The 21,809-nt window shown below is 33.1% G+C and overlaps 1 protein-coding gene across 1 annotated transcript in view; it reads right to left on the reverse strand.

Annotated features, from left to right (window-relative positions):
- The window catches only part of Ent2 (Equilibrative nucleoside transporter 2), a 47,654-nt gene that overhangs the window by 3,467 nt on the left and 22,378 nt on the right, over positions 1–21,809 (reverse strand). Inside the window, exons 4-9 of the mRNA XM_067272619.1 lie at positions 21,089–21,231; positions 17,778–17,875; positions 10,656–10,706; positions 7,852–7,937; positions 7,286–7,334; positions 538–635 (exon numbers count right to left, since the gene is read on the reverse strand). Coding sequence (XP_067128720.1) covers positions 538–635; positions 7,286–7,334; positions 7,852–7,937; positions 10,656–10,706; positions 17,778–17,875; positions 21,089–21,231 — 525 coding nt within the window. The remainder of the gene's footprint in view (positions 1–537; positions 636–7,285; positions 7,335–7,851; positions 7,938–10,655; positions 10,707–17,777; positions 17,876–21,088; positions 21,232–21,809) is intronic.

The raw sequence follows: 21,809 nt of genomic DNA on the forward strand, positions 1-21,809 counted from the left end.
GGTATTTTTAAAAGAAAAAAAAATGCTTAAAAATGCTTAAAAATTAAAGTGCGTCTTATAGTCTGTAGCGTCTTATAGTCCGTAAAATACGGTAATAAGGATTTTAAGTTTTTTAAGATTTTTTAAGAAATTGAATATTAACACCATAACATACTGATTTTTGAAATCATTTCTATGATTTTAACCAAAACTTATAACTTTTTGACACACAAAAGTTCAATTTTCAAAAACCTTCTCAAATCTTATTACTAAAGAAGTTGATTGATGATGATAAAAAGCTGATCAAGGTACTCTGGTAGCATTATCTAGCAAGTAATCTGACTACAACTGTAATCATCTACATATCTGTCTAACAAAAAGCTATATACCAAGTTTTGCAATGATCAGATAATTCAATCTTGGTGGGTAGCTTTTTTATCGACAAGTATAGAACTCTACAGTTTTCTCCTAACCAAACTTTCAAAAGTATAAAAGTTAATATAAAATTATTAAAAAATATTCTATAAAAATTTTTATTTGATAAATAAAAATACTTACTGTTAAAGGTAAAGCAAAATATGTATCAAAACAGGCCAACAAAACAAAGATAGCTGTTATAAAATAGTAAATGGCTGCTGTTTTTAAGTTTGGAGAAGCTAAAAATATGCAGTTTACATTTAATTTTAAAATTTTTAATATTTCAAAAAGTTTGTAAATTATTATCAAAATATTAAATAATAATAAATATTAAAGAATTACTATAATATCTCATAAAATGTACAGTACAATAAATTTATTATATCAAGCACTTTCATTTGATTTTTTTAGATAAAACCAAAGAAACTACTTGTATGATTAAAACAGTTTTTGATTCTTCTATATTAGTTCTATTTTGATATTAAATACATTCAATAAAAACTAATAAAATTTTAAGTTTTATGTTTTGTGTTTAAATTTAGTCAGCATAATATAATTTTCTTGTAAAATTAAAGAGCTGATTCCACTGTTTTTATAACGAACTGTCATAACGGAAAAGTCGTTAGGATCGGCCGTTGGAAACGACCGTTGGGAACTTCCGTGGGAAGAACCGTTAAGTTTCAAATCGTCGACCATCGGACGATTGGCCGGCGGGAAGTGACCGTTGGCGGCCGTTGCGGGAACATTCAAATTTGATTGGAGCAGGGTTCGAACGCCGTCGACTATTTAAGCTCGGATCGAGCTCGTATCGGGAGTTCGGATCGGCTGGATCGGTGTGATCGTATCGGAGGTGATCGGATCGGATCGGATCAAGGGAGATCGTCGTTATCGAGGTGCTAACTAACTCTCTCGTGGGAAGTTACGTGTTTGTGTATGAACTTGTTCCTGACTCGGAGGTTTTGTTAATTACAAGTCTGTTTGTTCGTAAGGAGTTCTTTCGACGAATTTGTACGGGAATAGTCGGTTGTTGTTGGAATTAGTGTTGTGCATATTTAATTGTAACTCTAAAGTGGATTATTTTGTACATTACTGTAAATATAAAATTTGTGTTTTTCGTCAAACCGACTGAGTGGTTATTTTGAACATTACTGGCGCAGTCTCGACAGGATATTTTGGATACTTTGGATTACGTTGGATTATCCTGGATTATACTCCAAAGAATCGGAAGAACTGAGCTACGACAGAGAAGCAGACGTACAGAGCATCACCAGCAATTAGACCCAGGTAAATTTTTTGTTTCTCGCTAGCACACAGAGATGCCTAGACGCGCGAAATCGCGGCAGCTAGATGCTAGGGACTGGGAGGATGACGAGCCGAGTTCATCGCGCAGGACAAGCGGGTCGGGAGACGACCTCGAAGCGCTTAAGATACAGCTCGAGATCGAGAGAATCAGGTCCGAGGCAGAGACAAAAAGAGCGGAAATCGAGGCGGCAAGCAAAGAGAGAATCGCGGAAACCGAGGCAGAGACAAAAAGAGCGGAAATCGAGGCAACAAGCAAAGAGAGAATCGCAGAAATACAGTTAGAACGGGATAGGTTAGCACACGGGTCCCGGAATAGTGAGGACGGTCTCGGCAAAGCGAGTTTTGACGATTACGCCCGTAGAGTAAGGGGGGCTCTACCGAAGATGCCGGAGGAAGAAGAGGCAGTGCCTTCGTGGTTCCGCTTGGTAGAGGTAATCTTAGAGACCTACGAGGTTCCGGCAGAAGTACAGGGGCAGATAGTGTTGGGCGCATTGTCTGAGAAATGTAGAGCGTCGCTGGCTAGATTAGCAGCGGAGAAAATTAAACATTACCCTTCCCTGAAGGAATTCGTCCTTGAGGAGCTGAGGCTCTCCCCCGCGGAATACTTAAAGGGGTTTAGGCGGGCAGCGCGCTTCCCAGAAGAAACGTGGCCGCAGTTTGCGTCGCGCCTGAAGGATTTATACGGTTACTACGTAGACAGTAGGGAGGTGCGGACGGTAGAGGACCTGGTAGAATTGACTGTGGCGGACCACCTAAAGACGCTATTGCCCCCCGAGGCGAGGAAATACGTCATACTGCAAGAAGGGAACGGGTGGAGTAAACCCGCGGTTCTAGCTAAGCATATAGAGAAATTTGCAGAAGCGACGGGCGGCGAACTAACGTTAGACAGGGAATCTGGACGGCAGCGGGAACAACAGGGGAAACCGTCAAGGGAATCGAAGCCCGTGACACGGGGCGCGCCCGAGCAACACACGAGGAATAGTTGTCACGTTTGCGGTAAAATGGGGCACTGGAGGAGGGACTGCCCCAAGCGGAAGCGGTCCAGCGAGCCGGACCGGGCGAGGTTAGCACCTGCAAACGAGTCATCCCGACCGAACGAACGTTTAGTGGCAAGAGTGACAGCATACGACCAACCGGAAGCCGACGATTCGCTACGCAGAGTTAAGTTGGCCTGTGGCGGAAGTTGCTTGTCAGCTATAGTCGACTCGGGAGCCGAAATTTCAGTTTTAAGGAAGTCAAGGGTACCAACGGCGACAGAAACGAGGGGGAAGACACGGTTAGTGGGAGCCTTCGGTCACCGGGTAGAGGCAGGCTTAGCGTCAGTACCGCTTGGATTGTGGGAGGAAGGACGCGAAGAAACGCCAGGATCGGCACGGGTGACGTGTGCGATCACCAATAGGTTAGGGAAAGCGACAGACGCCCTCTTAACGGAAAGGGACTTCCGAGCGCTGGTAGAAGCGAAAGAGAAAGCGGATTCCGAGGCAAGAAAAAGGGAATTAGCTGAGGAGCAGAGTATATTAAGTGCGGTAGCGGGGATGTTCGTGGAAGCGAGCGAGGGGGTTAAACGAGAGCCGCCCGACGACAAAAACCGGGGGATGGTCATAGGACCGCTTGACCAGACACTAGGGCGGCAGCGCACGGCCCAGTGTGAGCGGAGGGCGCAGTCTGAGCAAAATAAAGCAGGGGACGCGACTCCTATTGCGAGGAGATATTCCGGTAGCGAATCGGATAGCCAAAGCGAACGACCCGCCGCGAACAGGAAACTGGAGGGCGAGGACGCTGATGAAGGGAGGCCGGGAGTCAGAGCAGTAAAGAATGGGGTAGCTGGGACGCCTCAGGGTCAAAATTGTGGCGTCGGAGAAATAATCGACTTGGGAGATATCGGCCGGGAACCCGCGACTCAGTTGGCGCAACACGCCGTTGACCAAAGACGAGCGATCGGGGAAACTAGCGAACCGCTGTTAGGGCTACCGAATACGACACGGGATGAGCCTCTGGATGCTACAAAGGAATGTCGTTCCGTGGACGACTTGGCCGGATTGATTGGGCAACAGGCGAACGTGATCTTGGCGACCGTCACTCGGGTTCAAAGAAAACACAGCGGTGAAGAGACCCGGAGGTCTCGGGCCACGGCGGGCGCGGCCAGTGGCCAATCGGAACCACCCACACACGTGCTAAGTCCGGAGGGAGGCATATCGCCGGTCCGGAAAACGACGGACAACGGTCACAACCGAGCTCGCGGTAAGAAACCCAAATTCCGTGAGAAGGGCCGAGCGACATCTGGTGACCAACAAAACCGGATGACGCGCCGAAGGCGACGGGGACGACCTCCTCGTAGGGGGACCCGCGCGGATAGGTCTCGGGGATCCAAGGGGTCCTACACTATCGCGAGGCATCTCTGTGCGCGGGTTATAGCGAGTTTGCCCGGTTGTACCGGAGGTAAGGGTCAGTCCGCACCAACGGACATTTGTAAAATTGCTGAGTGTTGTTGGATCAAACAGGCTTGGGCTAAGCTCAGTTTGATCCTTGGCCGCGGAGGTGTAAGGTATGGAATCGCCAAGACGCGCGATTCCCACCTGTTTGTTATAACGAACTGTCATAACGGAAAAGTCGTTAGGATCGGCCGTTGGAAACGACCGTTAGGAACTTCCGTGGGAAGAACCGTTAAGTTTCAAATCGTCGACCATCGGACGATTGGCCGGCGGGAAGTGACCGTTGGCGGCCGTTGCGGGAACATTCAAATTTGATTGGAGCAGGGTTCGAACGCCGTCGACTATTTAAGCTCGGATCGAGCTCGTATCGGGAGTTCGGATCGGCTGGCGGATCGGTGTGATCGTATCGGAGGTGATCGGATCGGATCGGATCAAGGGAGATCGTCGTTATCGAGGTGCTAACTAACTCTCTCGTGGGAAGTTACGTGTTTGTGTATGAACTTGTTCCTGACTCGGAGGTTTTGTTAATTACAAGTCTGTTTGTTCGTAAGGAGTTCTTTCGACGAATTTGTACGGGAATAGTCGGTTGTTGTTGGAATTAGTGCTGTGCATATTTAATTGTAACTCTAAAGTGGATTATTTTGTACATTTACTGTAAATATAAAATTTGTAAAATTTTAAGTTTTATGTTTTGTGTTTAAATTTAGTCAGCATAATATAATTTTCTTGTAAAATTAAAGATGTCTGTTTTTACTTTCCTCAAATTAAAATATTATGACTATGTTAAAAATGTATTATTATATTTATATTCTTTGTTGAAAAATCTAATTCTAAAATATTACATATTCTTTGGTTTTTCTCTCTATGTTTTCAATGATTACTTGAATTGGTGTTATTTCATTGAATAAAGTGATGAAATATGTAGTCACTGCATGATGAATTACCAAAAACAGACATTTTGTACTGATGAAATGAATAAGCTTACTATTTGAAGCAATGTGTCTAAGTATTTTTGGTGGCTAGGTTGAAAAATAAACTATTAGTAAAGTTTCAATTTGTACAATGTGGAATGTTTACAGACCATATCACCTTATTTTCTCATCCATCTTTATATATTTTGATTATTTTATTAACAATGCTTATAGTAATTTCATTTATTATATATATTTTCTTAAAATATTGAAATAGAATATCAATTTCTATTGTTAGAACTATTTATTAAGAATGTATTGAAGAACCAATGTCAAAAGTCATTTCTTTGGATAACAATAGTTGAAATAAAGATAATACAAACTGGAGTCTATAGAAAACCACAACTATACCAACATACATTCCCTTCAACTCTTGTGACCCATACTCCTATAAAATAGCAGCATTCAGGGCTTTAGTAGAAAGAGCCTACACTCACTCTTCCACAACCAAGGCTCTACAACAGGAATTAGCGTTTATTAAAAAAATCGCAAGAGAACATGGTTACAGCAGCATTGTAAACAAGTTATGTAACCAGAACCTCCGTACAAGCAGTAAAACGAACCAAGAAAGTGTATTGAAAAAAGTTGCTATAGAAGAAAGCATAGAAAGGACCCTGGTAACGTACAACCCACAACTAAAAACAATATACAATGCAATTGTGAAGAAAAAGGGAATTAGAATTGCTTATAGGAGAAACCCTTCCATATACAATCTATTGAGAAACGGAAAGGATGCACATAACCTGAACAGACTTCCGGGAGTATGTAGTATCCCTTTGAAAGACGACAGATGGCAGAAGCAATTATTGTACATAGGGTCCACCAAACATCCACTAGGCACTAGAATAAAGGAGCATAAATCCGATATCACCCGCAATAAATATACAATGGCACTGTCCACATATGCAACAAACCCGGACATAACACCGATTTTTAATGAGGCAAGAGTGATCCGCACCACCCAACATCAAGAACATCTGAGAACTTTGGAAGCGATAGAAATTTACAAGGCCGATCGCACAACAACATGCATCAATTTCAAAGAGGAAATGAATCTCTCTACAGCTTGACAATTTTTATTAGAAGAAAGGTCATAAATTGTTAAATGTCACAAGTAATTAACATAGGATGCGCACATCGTTTTCCCAACGGATAAAAAAGAAATTTAAAGGTTTAGAATGGCACGCGGTTGCCGCACGTACTCAAACTTTTAGAAGCGGAACACGTTTCATTTTTTCAAAGCATTTGATTATAGAATCCAGTTACAGCAAAAATTGGCCTGAGGAAAAGCTCAGGAGGGGCAGCTAAAACGTTTGCCAGTTTATAAATATTTCACGCCGGTTATCGGTTATAGAAGGTATTTATTTTTGTTTATACAACCCGGTGTGGGAGAAGCTTTAGTTAACAATAGTTAGTTACACTTAACATCTATATCAAAGAATAAAACTTTAAACAGTAATTCAGTTTTGACTTTTGAATGTAAAAATCTATATTTGTAAACATTTTCTAAAATTTAATATTAAGTAACAATTATTATGAGTCAACATCTTTTGTAACTGAGTATAAGTTTTAATTCGAATATTCTAAACTTTGACTGTCAATCCCTGCTGAGCCAACACCACTTAGTCTTTTTGTAATGTGAGAAAGGACATTTAGGGACGAGCATAATGTAAAGTCTAACTTTCAATTAAAATTGCTGATGGTATTTTACATTAAAAACACGTGAAAGAAACTAAAATGTTTTATTATATTAATGTCTACTTAGGTCTTATCATATTATTAGGACTTATTATGCTAGTGTTCCGTTTCTGCAAAAGGAGGAAGTCTTAGTCAGACTCAAATACTATGCTATATGAACAGCCACAAGATAAAGAAGAATGAATTTTAATACTTGTTCTTGTTCAGTCTTTCTTTTTTTAATTGAGCATTGTCAGGTGTCACATTCTTTGCATATGACATACAACACGTGTTGCTTGTCATATGTAACACATGTTACTCCTTCAACAATGTGTTACTAATAATCTTGGGCTGTTGCATTTTTTCAACAGCCTACCTATCTATGCTAAGTATGCAAGCAATCAGCAATGCAGGTGATTCACACTCAGAAATTTCTATTTACATCCCTGTATGTAGCTGATAAAATAAATATTTTATTATAAATAAAAAAATTGAAAATTTTCTTACCAGCAATTGAAATAATATTAATTATTGATGCCAATGTTCCACTTATATTCTACAAAAACACAAAAATAAGTAATCTCAGAGATTGTAGTAAAACTTAAATAAATTAAGAACTGTGTATTAAGTTGTTTAAATTTTAAATTAAAGATAATTTAGAGCAATTTAAATTAATTTAGATATTGGCTTTAGGATACAAATATTGATTAAATGTGGATAACATGTTTCATTTTAAACATTTAAAAAATGAAAGATGAACAAATTTATAAAATCAAAAATCTTTACTACTCTATCATCATGACATAAATTTGTTTAAAAAATAAAAAGTTGCTTACTTTATCCAAATATATATATATATATTTTAAAATACACTTTGAAGTTTTTTTGTAAATGAAAATATTTAAGTTTTGGTAGAATTTTATAATCAGATTTTTTAGTAAAGATTTGTATTTATTAAAAGATCTAAATCAGTTCGTACAGCAAATGACACATTGTAAATTAAATTAAATAATTTTAATTAGTTTAAAATTTAATAAATAAAATCGAGTTAATTAATGTTGTATAAATCTTACCGCTCCGAGAACGACAGCATTAGAATACCGCATCGGTAAATTAGCAGCAACACCAAACACACTATTCTGATAAACTCCATTAGCCACTAAAATTAAATAAGTATAATATATAAACAAACATATATGTTACACATAAAAATTAAATATAACTGTATTGTTTTGGATTAGATTAGTTAGTAAGTATAATTATAATATTTTATTAAATTTTTTCTATATTATAAATATGAATAACGACAAAAATATAAATTCAGGTTATATTACATTATCCAAAATAACACAAAAACACCAGATTCATTAAACTTTTATTTTAAAAAAAAACTGTAATGTTAGGGAAGTATTAGATTGTCCAAAACAAGTACATTTTAATACATCCAGAATAGAAATTATTAAAATATTGAATTATGTCATTGATCTGGAAGTTATTAATTGTATTATATTGATTAAAAAAACAATGATTCTGAATAATTATCCAGCTATTTTGATAGATAAATACAGTTATACCATCAAATCAGTATTAAAATTTCTAATAATTTGCAATAATAATGAAATGAAATATGTAAAGAATTTTAAGAGTAAAAATATATAACATCTTTGTGCAAAAGCTAAGTACAGTAAAAATCTGTATAAACTGGAATTGCATCATACCAAATTTTTTTCCAGTTTGGTAGGTTTCCATTTTGAACAAGTTTTAGTTTGTTTTTTTTTCCCCAATCTTTAAATTATACTAGATAAGTGTTACCTAGTTACATTCATTTTTATAGTAAAATTACTTTTACATATACTAAAAGAATTTTATTACTGGGTTCAATCTATATTAATCCAACATGATCAAGAACCTCTTGGTCAATCCTACATTTGTTATGTTAAATATTATTAAATATTTTTGGTGTTTGTTTAACTGGTTTGGTGAACTAGTGTGTTTTTATATACCAGTTCTTGAGGTATTTGTTAACTTCAATCTTATGTTTTCAATGAATTGCATTTGCTGTTTGTTTTTGAATTCATTCAGTTTTTGAAAGTATTTGATTCTATCTCTGGTTAATTCCAACAAAGACCTTGTGTCTGTATGTCTCCTCATCACATGACCTTCATATCTCTGAAATTTCAAAATCATTCTTGGAATAGAGTTTGTCATGTTCTGCAATGACAGTTATATCTACAGACAAACTTTACTTATTTGTCTACAAATAGAACATTAATTTTCAGTTTTATTCAGCTTAAGTTACTTTCTTCAATGCAAAAAAAAAAATCAATCACCACAATACTACTGGTGTAAGAATTCAATAAAATAAATATGTAATTACCGAAAAAACCAGCAAAAATTCACTTTGAAACGGATGTTTTCTACCGTCTTCAACAGTCATCATCAGGTTCGATTCCAAAAATTCGAGGCGTTTTTCAAATTTTTGAAATCGAACCTGATGATGACCGTTGAAGATGGTAGAAAATGTTCGTTTCAAAGTGAATTTTTGCTGGTTTTTTCGGTAATTATGTATTTATTTTAGCAAAAAAAAACACCTATCTGTTAAACAAGTTTCTGACTTGTAGTAAAACTAGCAGATGAACCCTGCATTGTTTGGAAAAAAAAATAACAGCAGCGAAGATTAAGATTATTAAATTATTTTGTACTTATTTTGTACTTCTAACCCTTCTACTATATTATATTATAGTATTTACCAGTATTATAGTATTTACGGTGTTATAAAAAAGAATCCAGCCATTTTAACCTGAGGAAGGACACAGAGGGTGTTCAGAAAACGTTTGTTGATTTGATTTTGTTTATTTTCACACCGGTCACAGGCTCAAGTAAGTGTTGTATTTATCTATTATAGTATTTGATTTATATTTACAAAAGTTATCTTAGGTAAGAGTTTATCACACCGAGGGCCCAATCTAACACATTTTAAAAATTCTCTAAATTGTGTACAGTAAAAGAATAAAGAATTTTTAAAATGTGTCAGATTGATCATTTAGTGTGATAAACCCTTACATAAGATAACCTTTATAGTTATATTGCTGATCTTACTCATTTTCACTCTGGGTGCAAGAATTAGGTCCCCCCTCTTCTGAAGCTAATTAAAAAACTTCTAGATGGGTCTAAAAGTATGTTCAATTTTCTGCAAAAATGAAAAAAACCACAGTAAAATAGTACAGTGGAAGCTGAGTTTTTCAGGGTAATCCTTAACCCTCTCCCTCTCCTCCATGGGAGGATTTCCAAAAATCTATCTTAATGTGCATTCTAATGGCATACCCTAACTATGTACCAAATTTCAACTTTCAACAATTACACCTCACATCCCAAATCTGCATTGACACACTCATACGTTACTAGACTCAATGGATTTTATTGTAGACTCCTAAATTTTTATTGGAACACGTGTTGGGAACTTCTGTCTTAACGAAAATAGTTTGTCAATAGTTTCTGATGCCTTTCTTCAAAGAGATGCAAAATGCTAAGATGCTAGCCAATCAGAGAAAAACAGCATTAATTAGAACTGCAATTTATTCTATCAAAATGTAGTCACCGAGCTTTGAATTTGTAATTGACACTTCAATCTGTAAGATAGATATGGAGGTTTTGGAAGAAAATTATTTGAGATAAACATGGAAAATACATTGAATTTAGGCTGAAAATGCAAGGAAAAAAATAAATTTTGGGTTAAACAGGTTTTCAAGATAAACATGTTTGAGATAGACAGATTCAACTGTATTTTAAAATTGTGATAACATATAGATGTTTTTGTTCATTATTCTAATTTAAGCTTAAAACTAAAGTAATACTAGTACAAAAACTATATACTTACTATTTAAAAGTACTACTAAAACCATTGTTGCATAGAAAAACATATCTGGCCCTAATTAAAATAATTAATCAAAATAAATATTTTAATTTCATATCTTTAAAAATATATATTATTAATAAAAATAATCTAAAATACACTTGATTCCGCTTAACTGGGACACATTGGGACAAATCCATATTGGCCCAATTAAGCAATAAATGAACTAATAATAAATTGTACAATACAATATGTAATACGTAGGTAAATAAATATGTATGTAAAAAATAATAATTCGGTACCTATTTTAATGCTTTATTACACCAAAATACAGAAAATATTTGTACTGTAAACTTTCCAGACTCACGACGATAGATAACTGATTCGCATAATGTTAGTGTTGCCAAATATTAGTAGTGACGTACACAGGGGTTGACCATTCGATCTGTTCCTAATTGAACAATTTTTCCTTTCTTTCTTTTTAGTTAGAACATGTTCTAACTAAAAAGGGAGAAAGAAAAGGGTTCATCCAAGAGTCATTTTGCAGTCTTCCTTAGAGCACAGTTCCCTTTACTTGGAGATGGGCCACTTTGGCAGGAGTGTCCATAGAATTCGCCAGCTCAATGCTGGTCTGAACAATCAGATGGCTGATGTCTGAATCTATACGTAATTCTGCACACAATACCTTCCAAGGAAACTCTAGCTGTCTTCCAAATCAATCAAAAGACCTCAAAAATTGTCCAGCAATCTTTGTCCCTTCGCTTTTAAGGGGATTATCCGGTCCAATCCAGAGCAGGGTCAGTAACTCGCATTCAGATCTGCCTTAGACAAAATCCCCATGTGATACATCTCACTATGCTGACCCTCTCCAGAAAACCCAAACTGCCCGAGCAAAAGACAAAATCGCTTTGTCTCTGCCAACCGTTAGGCCTCCATGACATTGATGTACATAGTGTGTACATATTTTTGGAAGATTACTAAAATATATCAAAAATTGCAAAATTCCTTTTCCTCTACTGTCCCAATTAAGTGAAAAGTTGTCCCAATTAAGTAATTAAATTATGTATTAATTTATTAATTTGGTTTCCATTCTTTGAGATTTGGCCCAGTAAAGCAGCTGCCCCAATTAACTGGTGGCCTAATTAAACAGAATCGACTGTATATCAAAAACTTATTCAATAGAAATAAATCACTGGAAATAATCACGGTTGTTAGTTAATTGTTTATTGAATCTCTTTCTAAGATGGCATTACATATATACACATATCTGGTATTAATCTTAGCTGTTTGTATAACTCAAACTGTTAATAAATTATGTAAATATCAACTATAAAGAAAAATTATTCATATACAAAAATACTTCTAAAAGTTTTCCTGAAAATAACATTTTTTTTCATTCTGTTTTTCATTATATAAAAATAACTGCCAGATAGCAACTAAGACCTTTTAAAGCAGCAGCAAAACCTTTAATAAATAATGATTTCAGTCTTATCAAAAGATCATCTTCAGATTTACAAAGATTATTTACAATTTTGTAAATTAACAATTTAGAGTGTAAGAAAATAGAACATCAGTTTTGGGCATGCTGAACATTTTAAATTGAAACAAAAAATAAAATACAACATAAATAAATACCATAAATACAGTAAAAAAATATGTTTTTCATGTTTTTACTGTATTTATTTATTTATATTATTTTATTGCCTTTATTTCTGGTTCAATTTAAAATGTTCACCATTCCCAAATTTTGATATTATTTTTCTTAATGACATCCAGTCTCTGTTTTGGTTTCATTTTCAATAGTGATAAAACTGCAGGTACATTTTCCAGAATAAACATAAAATATGCAAGGAAGCATATCTCCCGTGGAAAAATGCACGTACATGGAAGCACAGGACATTGTCTTGATTTTGCTCAATAATTTTTATTAAGTTTATTTTTATTGATATCAATAGAAAAGAAACTAAGTTACAACTTGCAATTTATAATAAAAGTTGATGCATATATTTCTTTCTGTAAAAGAGAAATCTTTTAAATGCAATTTTCAAATTGACTAGGTACGATTTAAATGCAATTGATAAAAATTACTAAGAAAGAAATCAAAAAGTTATTTAATCAAATACAAATTTTAAAAAATTTCTTTCTAATTAAAGTGATTTTGACAATGTAATTGAATGCAACTAATCCTCATAATCAATTGCATAGATAAAAACTAATAAAAATTTCAAATATTTTCTTGAAAAAGTTCAAACAGTAGAATCACGAGAGATCGTTGCTTTGGATCATTGGATCACCAGAGTTCCTTTACACCAGGCATGTCAAACTCATATGATATTGCGGGCCACACGATCTATTTTGTATAAGTCGAGGGCCGCATGTTTTCAATGTTCAAAAAATTAATAAAATACGGTTTTTAGAATGATTATATTATGCATTTATTAGACTCAATGTATTGTATATTATACGTACATAGACATTTTATATTTCATATTATTTTTTAAACTTAAACTATAAATATTTTATATTTTTTATAAAAAACAAAAATAAAAGTTATAATAAAAAATAAACAAAATCACAGTTTAATATTACTTTTTAGAAGATATTTGACAACGTTTTTCACAAAGCGAGTCATCAAAATTTGGTTGAATATATTGAGCTGATGCAATTTTTAAAATTGATGATAAATGTTGATCGGTTAACCTTTCTGAATTTTTGTTATTTTTCATTAAAGAAAATAGTTGCTCGCATAAATAAGTGCTTCCGAACATAGCCACTATACAGGTAACAAACAATAACATTTTAGGAAACCAATCTACAGATAAATACGTATAAAAATTTGGAATTCCAACATCCATATATTTTTGCTTCAGCAAATGATCACAGTGGATTTCAATTAATTCCATTTGTAAGTTTTCATCAACAGTTTCAATATCGATAGATAGAGGCGAAGTAAAAAGACGAAATTGTAATTCACAGCTTTTAAAATCAGAAAATCTTCGATCAAATTCCATTTCTAACAATTTAATTTGGTGAGCATATTCTGTAAATTTTAATTTAGGTGATTTAAGCAATAGATATTGACAGCTTTCAAAGTGAGACAAGTTTTCTTTTTCTATTTGTTTTCGCCAAAGTGATAATTTTTGTTTGAAAGCATTAATATTATCAAATAGCATTGTAACAACATGATTTTTGCCTCAAAGCTTAAGATTAAGTTGATTAAGATGACTTGTAATATCAACTGAGAAAGCCAGGTCCTTTATCCATTGTCCATCTTTTAATTCAGCACATTCATAATTTTTTGTTTCCAAGAAAATTATGATTTCATCCAGCAATGTGAAGAATCGTTTTAGCACTTTATGACTCAAAAGCCAATGAACTTCCGTATAATATGGTAGATCGGTGTTTCACATTCTATATCTTCCAGAAATGAAGCAAATTGACGATTATTAAGTCCATGTGCCTGAATACACTTTACAATTTTGGTGACTATTTTTAAAACATGTCCGATATTTAAAACTTTGGAGCACAGTACTTGCTGGTGAATAATACAATGAAAATGTTCAAAATTATTATTACCATGCTGTTTGCATGTTTCTTTTAATCTTGCAACAACTCCTTTAGTAATACTGATCATGGTAGATGCACCATCAGTTGCAAGACAAACCAACTTTTCCAATGGTAACTTATATTTCTTCAAAACTTCCATAAGTGCATCAAAAATATCAGCTCCGGTGGTTGTGTTATGCATAGGAATGATTTCCAAAAGTTCTTCACTTATTTTTAAATTAACATTGCATCCGCGAATAAAAACGGCCAGCTGAGCGATATTTCGAATATCTGTACTTTCATCAATTGCAATAGAATAGGCTTGAAATGTTGATATTGTCGAATTATGCTGATTTCTCAAATTATCGGCTATTTCGTCAACTCTGCTAGCTACAGTATTTCAACCTAAACTTACACTTTAAATTTTTTTTTTTTTTTTGTGCTGGACATAATACTTCCGCCACTTTAATTAGGCATTCACTAATAAATTCCCCTTCAGTAAGTGGTTTCAATCTGCTTGCGATTAAATGTGATAATATATAACTAACTTTTACAGCAGCTGTATTGTCTTCAACAGATTTAGTGAATACACTTTGTTGTTTTTGAAAAAGTGATTTCAATTCCAACAATTTGTCTTCACGAAGTTTTGCAACGTATTGGTCATAGTTTCTTTTATGATTTCTGTCATAGTGCCTTTTAAGATTATATTCCTTAGGAACTGAAATAGAGTTTTTACATATCAAGCATAATATTTTATTCTTGTTTTGGACACAAAAATATTGCAATTCCCATTTTTCTTGAAAATTATGATGTTCCTCTTCAATTGACCTTTTCTTACTCATTGTTCTTGAAGTTAGTCAAATTCGAAATACCTCTTTTCAAATTAAACAAAACGTTTATGACAACTATTTGACATTACATGAACTTACAAAGTTTACGAGATTTACAAATCACAAAAATTACGACGTTTACAAAGTAGATTCACACAAACAGTCAAAGTTCCAAAAGTCACTATTCCTAGATCCATCGAAAAGACACCTTGCGTCGTATACTTCGGATACAGTTACTCAGAACAATCCTCCCGTCAATCGTCACGGTAATAGTAGATGAAACACCTTACAGTAGAGCACACAAATGTCCTCCTTGAAGTTCCAGCAAAAACTTGACTTTGGCGCCAAAACTTTTCCTTTTATATGTATTGTAGCAATCGCTGATGGACCGATCAGCGCATAGCAGTCTTCCACTACATCCGCTCTCGTACAATGTTCACCAACCAATCATCATTCGTAGATTCAAAGCCACGGCCGTTATCCAACTGTCTTTCGTAGCGTCGACCAATTTGAATTGATTGGACGAAATACGAAACGAACAAACACAAAAAGGGCGGGAATCGTACAGTTCAAAAAAGTTCAAACTTTCCACTTCAAGGGTCAAAGCTTGATATTTAAAAATTTTTAAAAAGTCTCGGTAGGCCACAACCCATGTGTTGGCGGGCCGCATGTTTGACATGCCTGCTTTACACCTACAAACACAAGATTATGGAATTTAAAGAATTATTTAATATAATTATAAAGAGATGTAAGAAATGTGTTACCAACAGCTTGGATGGAACAGATGATGGTGTACAACACCATTCAAGAAAGCTGAAGAGAATGATGACAATAAAATAGGAAACAGGAGTAAAGATGAAAGTGATGGAATATTGTTTCGATGACTTAACATTTTGCATAAAAAAAATTTGGAAATTTTTGCATGCAAATAAACGTAATAGTAAGCAGTCGACTTATACTCAGGTCGTAACTTTTTTCAAAATGTAAGGATTTCAAAACTGAGTTTATCACACCGAGTGCCCAATCTAACACATTTTAAAAATTCTCTAAATGTGTACGGTAAAGAAATAAAAAATTTTTTCTCCATTATCATCAATATTTTTAATGTTTACAAATATTGGTGATAATGGAGTACAGTTCTCAAGTTGCATACAAAGTTTATGTAATATTGCATATGCATGAATATTGTAATTTTACTATACATAATATTGTAGTATAATACATTTGTGAGAACCTAGATTTAATCAAGAATCTTTATTTAAAAGAAGTCAAATTATATATATATATATAATTTGACTTCTTTTATATAATTATATATAAAAGAATATATATAAGAATATATAATATTCTCTATATATAATTATATATATATATATAATTTGACTTCTTTTTTGGAAGCATTATAAATATCTATTGGATCATAATCTATCAAACACAAGAAATGTTTGATATAAATATATGTTTGATATATTTGTGTATATATATATACACAAATTTGATATATATATATATATATCAAATAAGTGTTAGAAAAATTTTTCTTAACACAAAACGTAGTCACAGAAAATGATTCTATTTCCCACAGACTGGCTTCCTTGTCCAGAGATGACACATCTGAATGTGTCACTTCTGATGGTGTATCAGAAAAAATTACCAAAAAGTCATCTATTGGATTGTAATCTAACACTTCCAAAAAAAGATGCAAAAAAAGGGGAGGACCAAAGAATAAGAGAGAGTTGGATGATGACAAGCAGTTCATCCGTCATCGCCAGTTGCCTATTACCTCCAGTTTGGCTGTTATTAGAGTTCATCCTGGCACCAGATTGCCTGACTAGATCCCTCCAATATCAACTACTGTGGATTGCTACCTTGATCCAGATCCTACCTGACGGAGCCACTTTTATCCTCCTACCTAGATGAATTCAGATCCTACCTGCGAGGAGTCAAATACATTCTCTTATTGGAGCCTATCTTCTCCTGATCTTCAAGTGTCTGACTTCCTCAACATTCTTACAACAGGTATTTATCACCTCATGCCTGAGTGTAAACTCTCTCTTGCATTAGAGACCTACTACAAGATGCTTATAATGACTTGTTATTATGATCTTTATTGTAATCCTTATGTAAATCTTATGTAAATAAATGAGTATTTGTTTAGGTTAATCTGTAGTGGAGTGCAATTCCTTCCATTGCACTCCTCTTAGACCTCCTCCATCCCGAATCCGACCATCTTCAAATGTAATTGCTCGCAATACAATAAAACTTTGTACGCTCATGAAACAAACTAATGGCCAAACAGTTCTCTGTGTCTTTCATAAAGATCCAATGGTGTCAGTCCTGACATGGTCATCGCCAACTTGATGTCAATTCTTTGATCAAGTGATGCAGAAGCAATAGGGAGCACCTTGCGCATGATCACACATTTATGCTATTTACTGCATTTTCAAATCAACATGTGTGAAGTGGAACTGATTATTTGGACAATTGGGCTCAAAAATAATTTTTTTAATACACTAGTTTTGGCATTGTAAATGCAAATGTTCATAATTTGGGAGTTCATAAGCAAGTCAGGAACTGACAATATATAATTCTAATTACCTCATATCCCTTAAGTTAGACTATCAACTTCTTTTATTCTAATTATTATTTAGACTCTAAAATTACAATCTATTTATATTAAAATTATTTTCTAATAATACATTTTGATTAGTTATTGAAAACATTAAAAATTACATTTATTCTTAAAATGTGCAACAAAGTAATAACTTACATGATGTTGAATCCACCATTGCCAGTACTACAGTCAAAATAAAAATGATCACTTCTACAACTAAGCTGCATACAATGCGAAGAGTAAGATTACCTCCACTAAAATCAAATTAGAAAAATTTATGGATATTTGTTGTTCACTAAAAGAATTTTATATTTTATAGTTAAAATTATTATATTTTGAATATTTTTTTCTAAAACAGGTAGTGATATTCTGAATACATTTAGAAGGTAATAAATTTTCAGTTTACAGAAAAATAAATTGAGAAAGATTCTATTTTATTCACCAAATTATCAAATCACAAATAAATAATCATTATTTTTAAAAATAAATACAGAGAATTTTATTTAAATGAAAACAAAATTTGACAAATATTAAATTCCACAACAATACAATATGAATAACTGTAATTATTCAGTGATAAAAAAGTAAACATAATTTATAGTATCATAATAGCATAATAATAAAACTTAAAATTATAAAAACTTACAAAATCTAACACACTTCATTTATACACAGCACAGTAAAATGTCAGTATAACAAAATTGAGGGAACCATCGAAATACTTTCATCATACTGAAATTTCATTATATTGAAATACAGTCAAAAATGCAAGGATAATAGAAATTTATTGATTTAAAAATATTTGCTTACATTTTGAAATAAAGTTTTAAAAAATGCAATTTATCTATTAGTACAGTGTGTGATCGGTTAACCAACAGTACAGACTACGAACATATTGGATAATGAACACTTTCGCGAAAGATTTTTATGTTCGGACAGCGAACATCTCACAGAACAAACACAAGAAGAACCGATGTAAAATAATGAATACTGATCGGTCTTCCCTTGTCTACACGCAACAATTCAAAATTTTTTCAGAATGCAGGAGACATCGACATCGACACTCAACCCGGTATATACTGATCAGATAGTATTCCTTTGAACTTTGAAACTATCTCTTATAATTCCAGTTTTTTATTTTTTCTGACAGAAACAATTTTTTTATACTATTTGCAAGACTGTCAGGCGAGCACTCGTTAAGTTTCGCATGGGTTTTTATTTTCGAAAGGTGAAAGTATAATAGCAAAGGTAGAGAGTGGGCAGAAGATATCTGATGTTGCTGGGCAGTATGGCTTGAACAGGTCTACAGTAGACTGTAGACCTGTTCTTATCTAAGAAATCTTATCTAAGAAAGATGCAGTATAATCAAGAAGACTCAAGCAACTAAAGGAGTAACAAAAATCACATCTGAGAAATAAAGAACATTGAAAACCTCATAATGGAACCTGAATCGGATCTGATGACAGAAGAATGCCGAGAACTCTTGAATTAAGAACACCAAGAGACTCAACGAGTATGTTTTCTTCTGAAAAAGAAGATTAATGCCGATATCTGCTATTAATTAAAGATCTTTTGAAGAAGTGGGGGATGTCAGATCAACGGTGTTAGAATGGCATCCAAACGAGGTTGAGGTTAATAGGCTTGGAGATCTCTACAATTAAAATGCTATTAATTACTTCTGAAAAATCCTGAAGTAGAGAAAAAAAGCAATCAACATTAGACAGATTCTTTAACCCCCACAAACAGAAAAAACATGACTAATAAAAATGCAAGACCCTGTAAATATGTATTTTTATTATTACTTATAAATAAACATAGTAAGAAAGTATATATTTTTTTATTTTTTGGAGTTTCCAGAATAAATTAATCAAATTTCCATAAAAATCTTTGGTAAAATTGGTTAACGAACAATTTGGATAGCAAACAAAGACTTGGAACAGATTATGTTCATTAACTAATCACACACTGTATTTATATGGAACCAAATTTCACATTTTCAGAATGTAAATTATATTAAATTAGAATAAAAATTAATCTGTAATAAAAAATTTTCAAAAAATATAAGTGAACAACTAAAATAATGATATAGTAGTACTGATTAGTTGGAATCCTAACTCTTTTAACGGTTATTTCTGCTTGAAGCTGTTATTTCCTGGTAAAAGAAGTCTTATTTTTTGTGTGTGCTGTTTCTTTAATCAAAAATTTTTTTGATAAAATTCAGTACTGTGACACAACATTCCAGTAGGCCGTCAGGCACATCTTTTTGTTTTTGCACATTACCTAATATTTTATTATTCTCTTTCAAATAAAACTGCTTTTGTTTTTTGTTTTTCTCCATTTTTTTTCATAAACTTAAAAAGAAATAAACTGTAGTGTAATAACTTCAAAACAAAACCATAACTAAGGATTAAAATTAGTGTTGCCAGTTGAACTAGACATTAAAATTAACGTTGCCAAACTGTTTGACATAATATTCTTCATTTACCAATAATGAATAATTTATGCATTTAAAGATTTCGTTATAATGAAACTATTCTTTCTTAACAGACAGAATTTTTATGTTAAACTGAAATTTTCGTTATGATGGTATTCATTAAACAAACATTTTTGAATTGAGCCGAATAGAAAATTGGTGGGAGATTCAAGATATATTCATTATACCAAAAATTTTGTTAAACTAGCATTCATTATACTGACATTTCACTGTATTTATAATCTGATACTCAATAATGGGAATATAGTTCTTAATCAATATCAACCCTATTTTATTTATACAATAACAATAATGCTATTCATAATAAAGAAGTCCAATTTTAATAACAATATAATAGAGAAAAACATTACAAAACATTTACTTTTACATAAAAATTTTATTTAAAATTACAATCAATTTAGTTGTTTGGATACTGATAATATTGTAAATGGTCTTGTAAAGTGTTTTAATCTATTATATTGTTATTAAAGTTTGACTCCTTTATTATTAATAGCATTATTGGTGCTGTACATAATGAGAATAATATAGTAAATTTCGAATAGATTTTCTTTTTTCTATGTAATTCAGAGTATAAAGTATTATTATGACTAATATAGATTTAAAAAAAACTTATTTAGATTTACTGCTATTCTAATTTACTTATGTTTTAACAATTTGAACTGTTTTACTAAAGTTATACTCAAAAATTTTCAGCAATGGGCAAAAAATTCAAAATGTGTTAGGATATAAAGAAATTTATTTAATATCTTTCAAAACATTCACCCTGAGCTTTTATATCCTAACACGTTTTGATTTATTTGATCTATTCATGGAATTATTTGAATACATCTTGTGAAATAAAATATACTTTCCTTATAAAAAATTACATATAGCACATTAAAATCATCTCTACTTATGATCAACTCCATCAATGCATTAAAATTACTCTAGGGCTATCCAAGATTTATCATAAAAATAATTTAAACATACTAACCTAGTCTGAAGAAGTAGATTTAGAGCATTGCATATAATATTAGGTATTTGAGATGCAAGTCCCAAATATGACAGGAAATTATTTCGATATTCTTTTATTGAAGGATCAGTACTGTTTACATTTAGCTTGTATTTTGTAAAATACTATTTTAAAAAAAAAAATGTAAATTTTTAAAAAATAAATAGTAACTTATGTAATAAATTTATATAATAAATTATTAAGTATATTTAATAGTCTGGTTAATATAAAATATTAAATGATAAAAACTGCATGATTTTTTTTCAATTGGTCTCTAGTTATACGAGGGCTGTTCGGAAAGTTTGCGGCCTTGCCTATATGTGGCGCTGCAATCAATTTAATTTTTGGCAGGAATAATTTAGCCATCTTTGCTAAAGATACAATACCAATTTCTGCTTGATTTATCATAAAGTTTTGCCATGACAGCTTAGCAGATAATCAGTGTGCACATGCTTTGTCAAAAATGGAGAAGACACAGACTGCGTGCGGTCATAAAATACCTGACAAAAAAAAGTTGACCCCATCTCAAATCAAAGCTGACATGGATGAAGTTTTAGGAGAGTCTGCTCCTTCATATACCACTGTGAAAAAATGAACAGCCCTTTCTAAATCTGGCAGAGAGAGTGTGGAAGACGATTCTCGCAGCGGACGGCCGTCAACTGCTGTCACTGAAGAAAATATCGACAAAGTCCACAATTTGGTG

This window comes from Centruroides vittatus, unplaced genomic scaffold, assembly GCF_030686945.1.
Source record: "Centruroides vittatus isolate TY-2023 unplaced genomic scaffold, ASM3068694v2 contig_452, whole genome shotgun sequence".
Taxonomy (NCBI): domain Eukaryota; kingdom Metazoa; phylum Arthropoda; class Arachnida; order Scorpiones; family Buthidae; genus Centruroides; species Centruroides vittatus.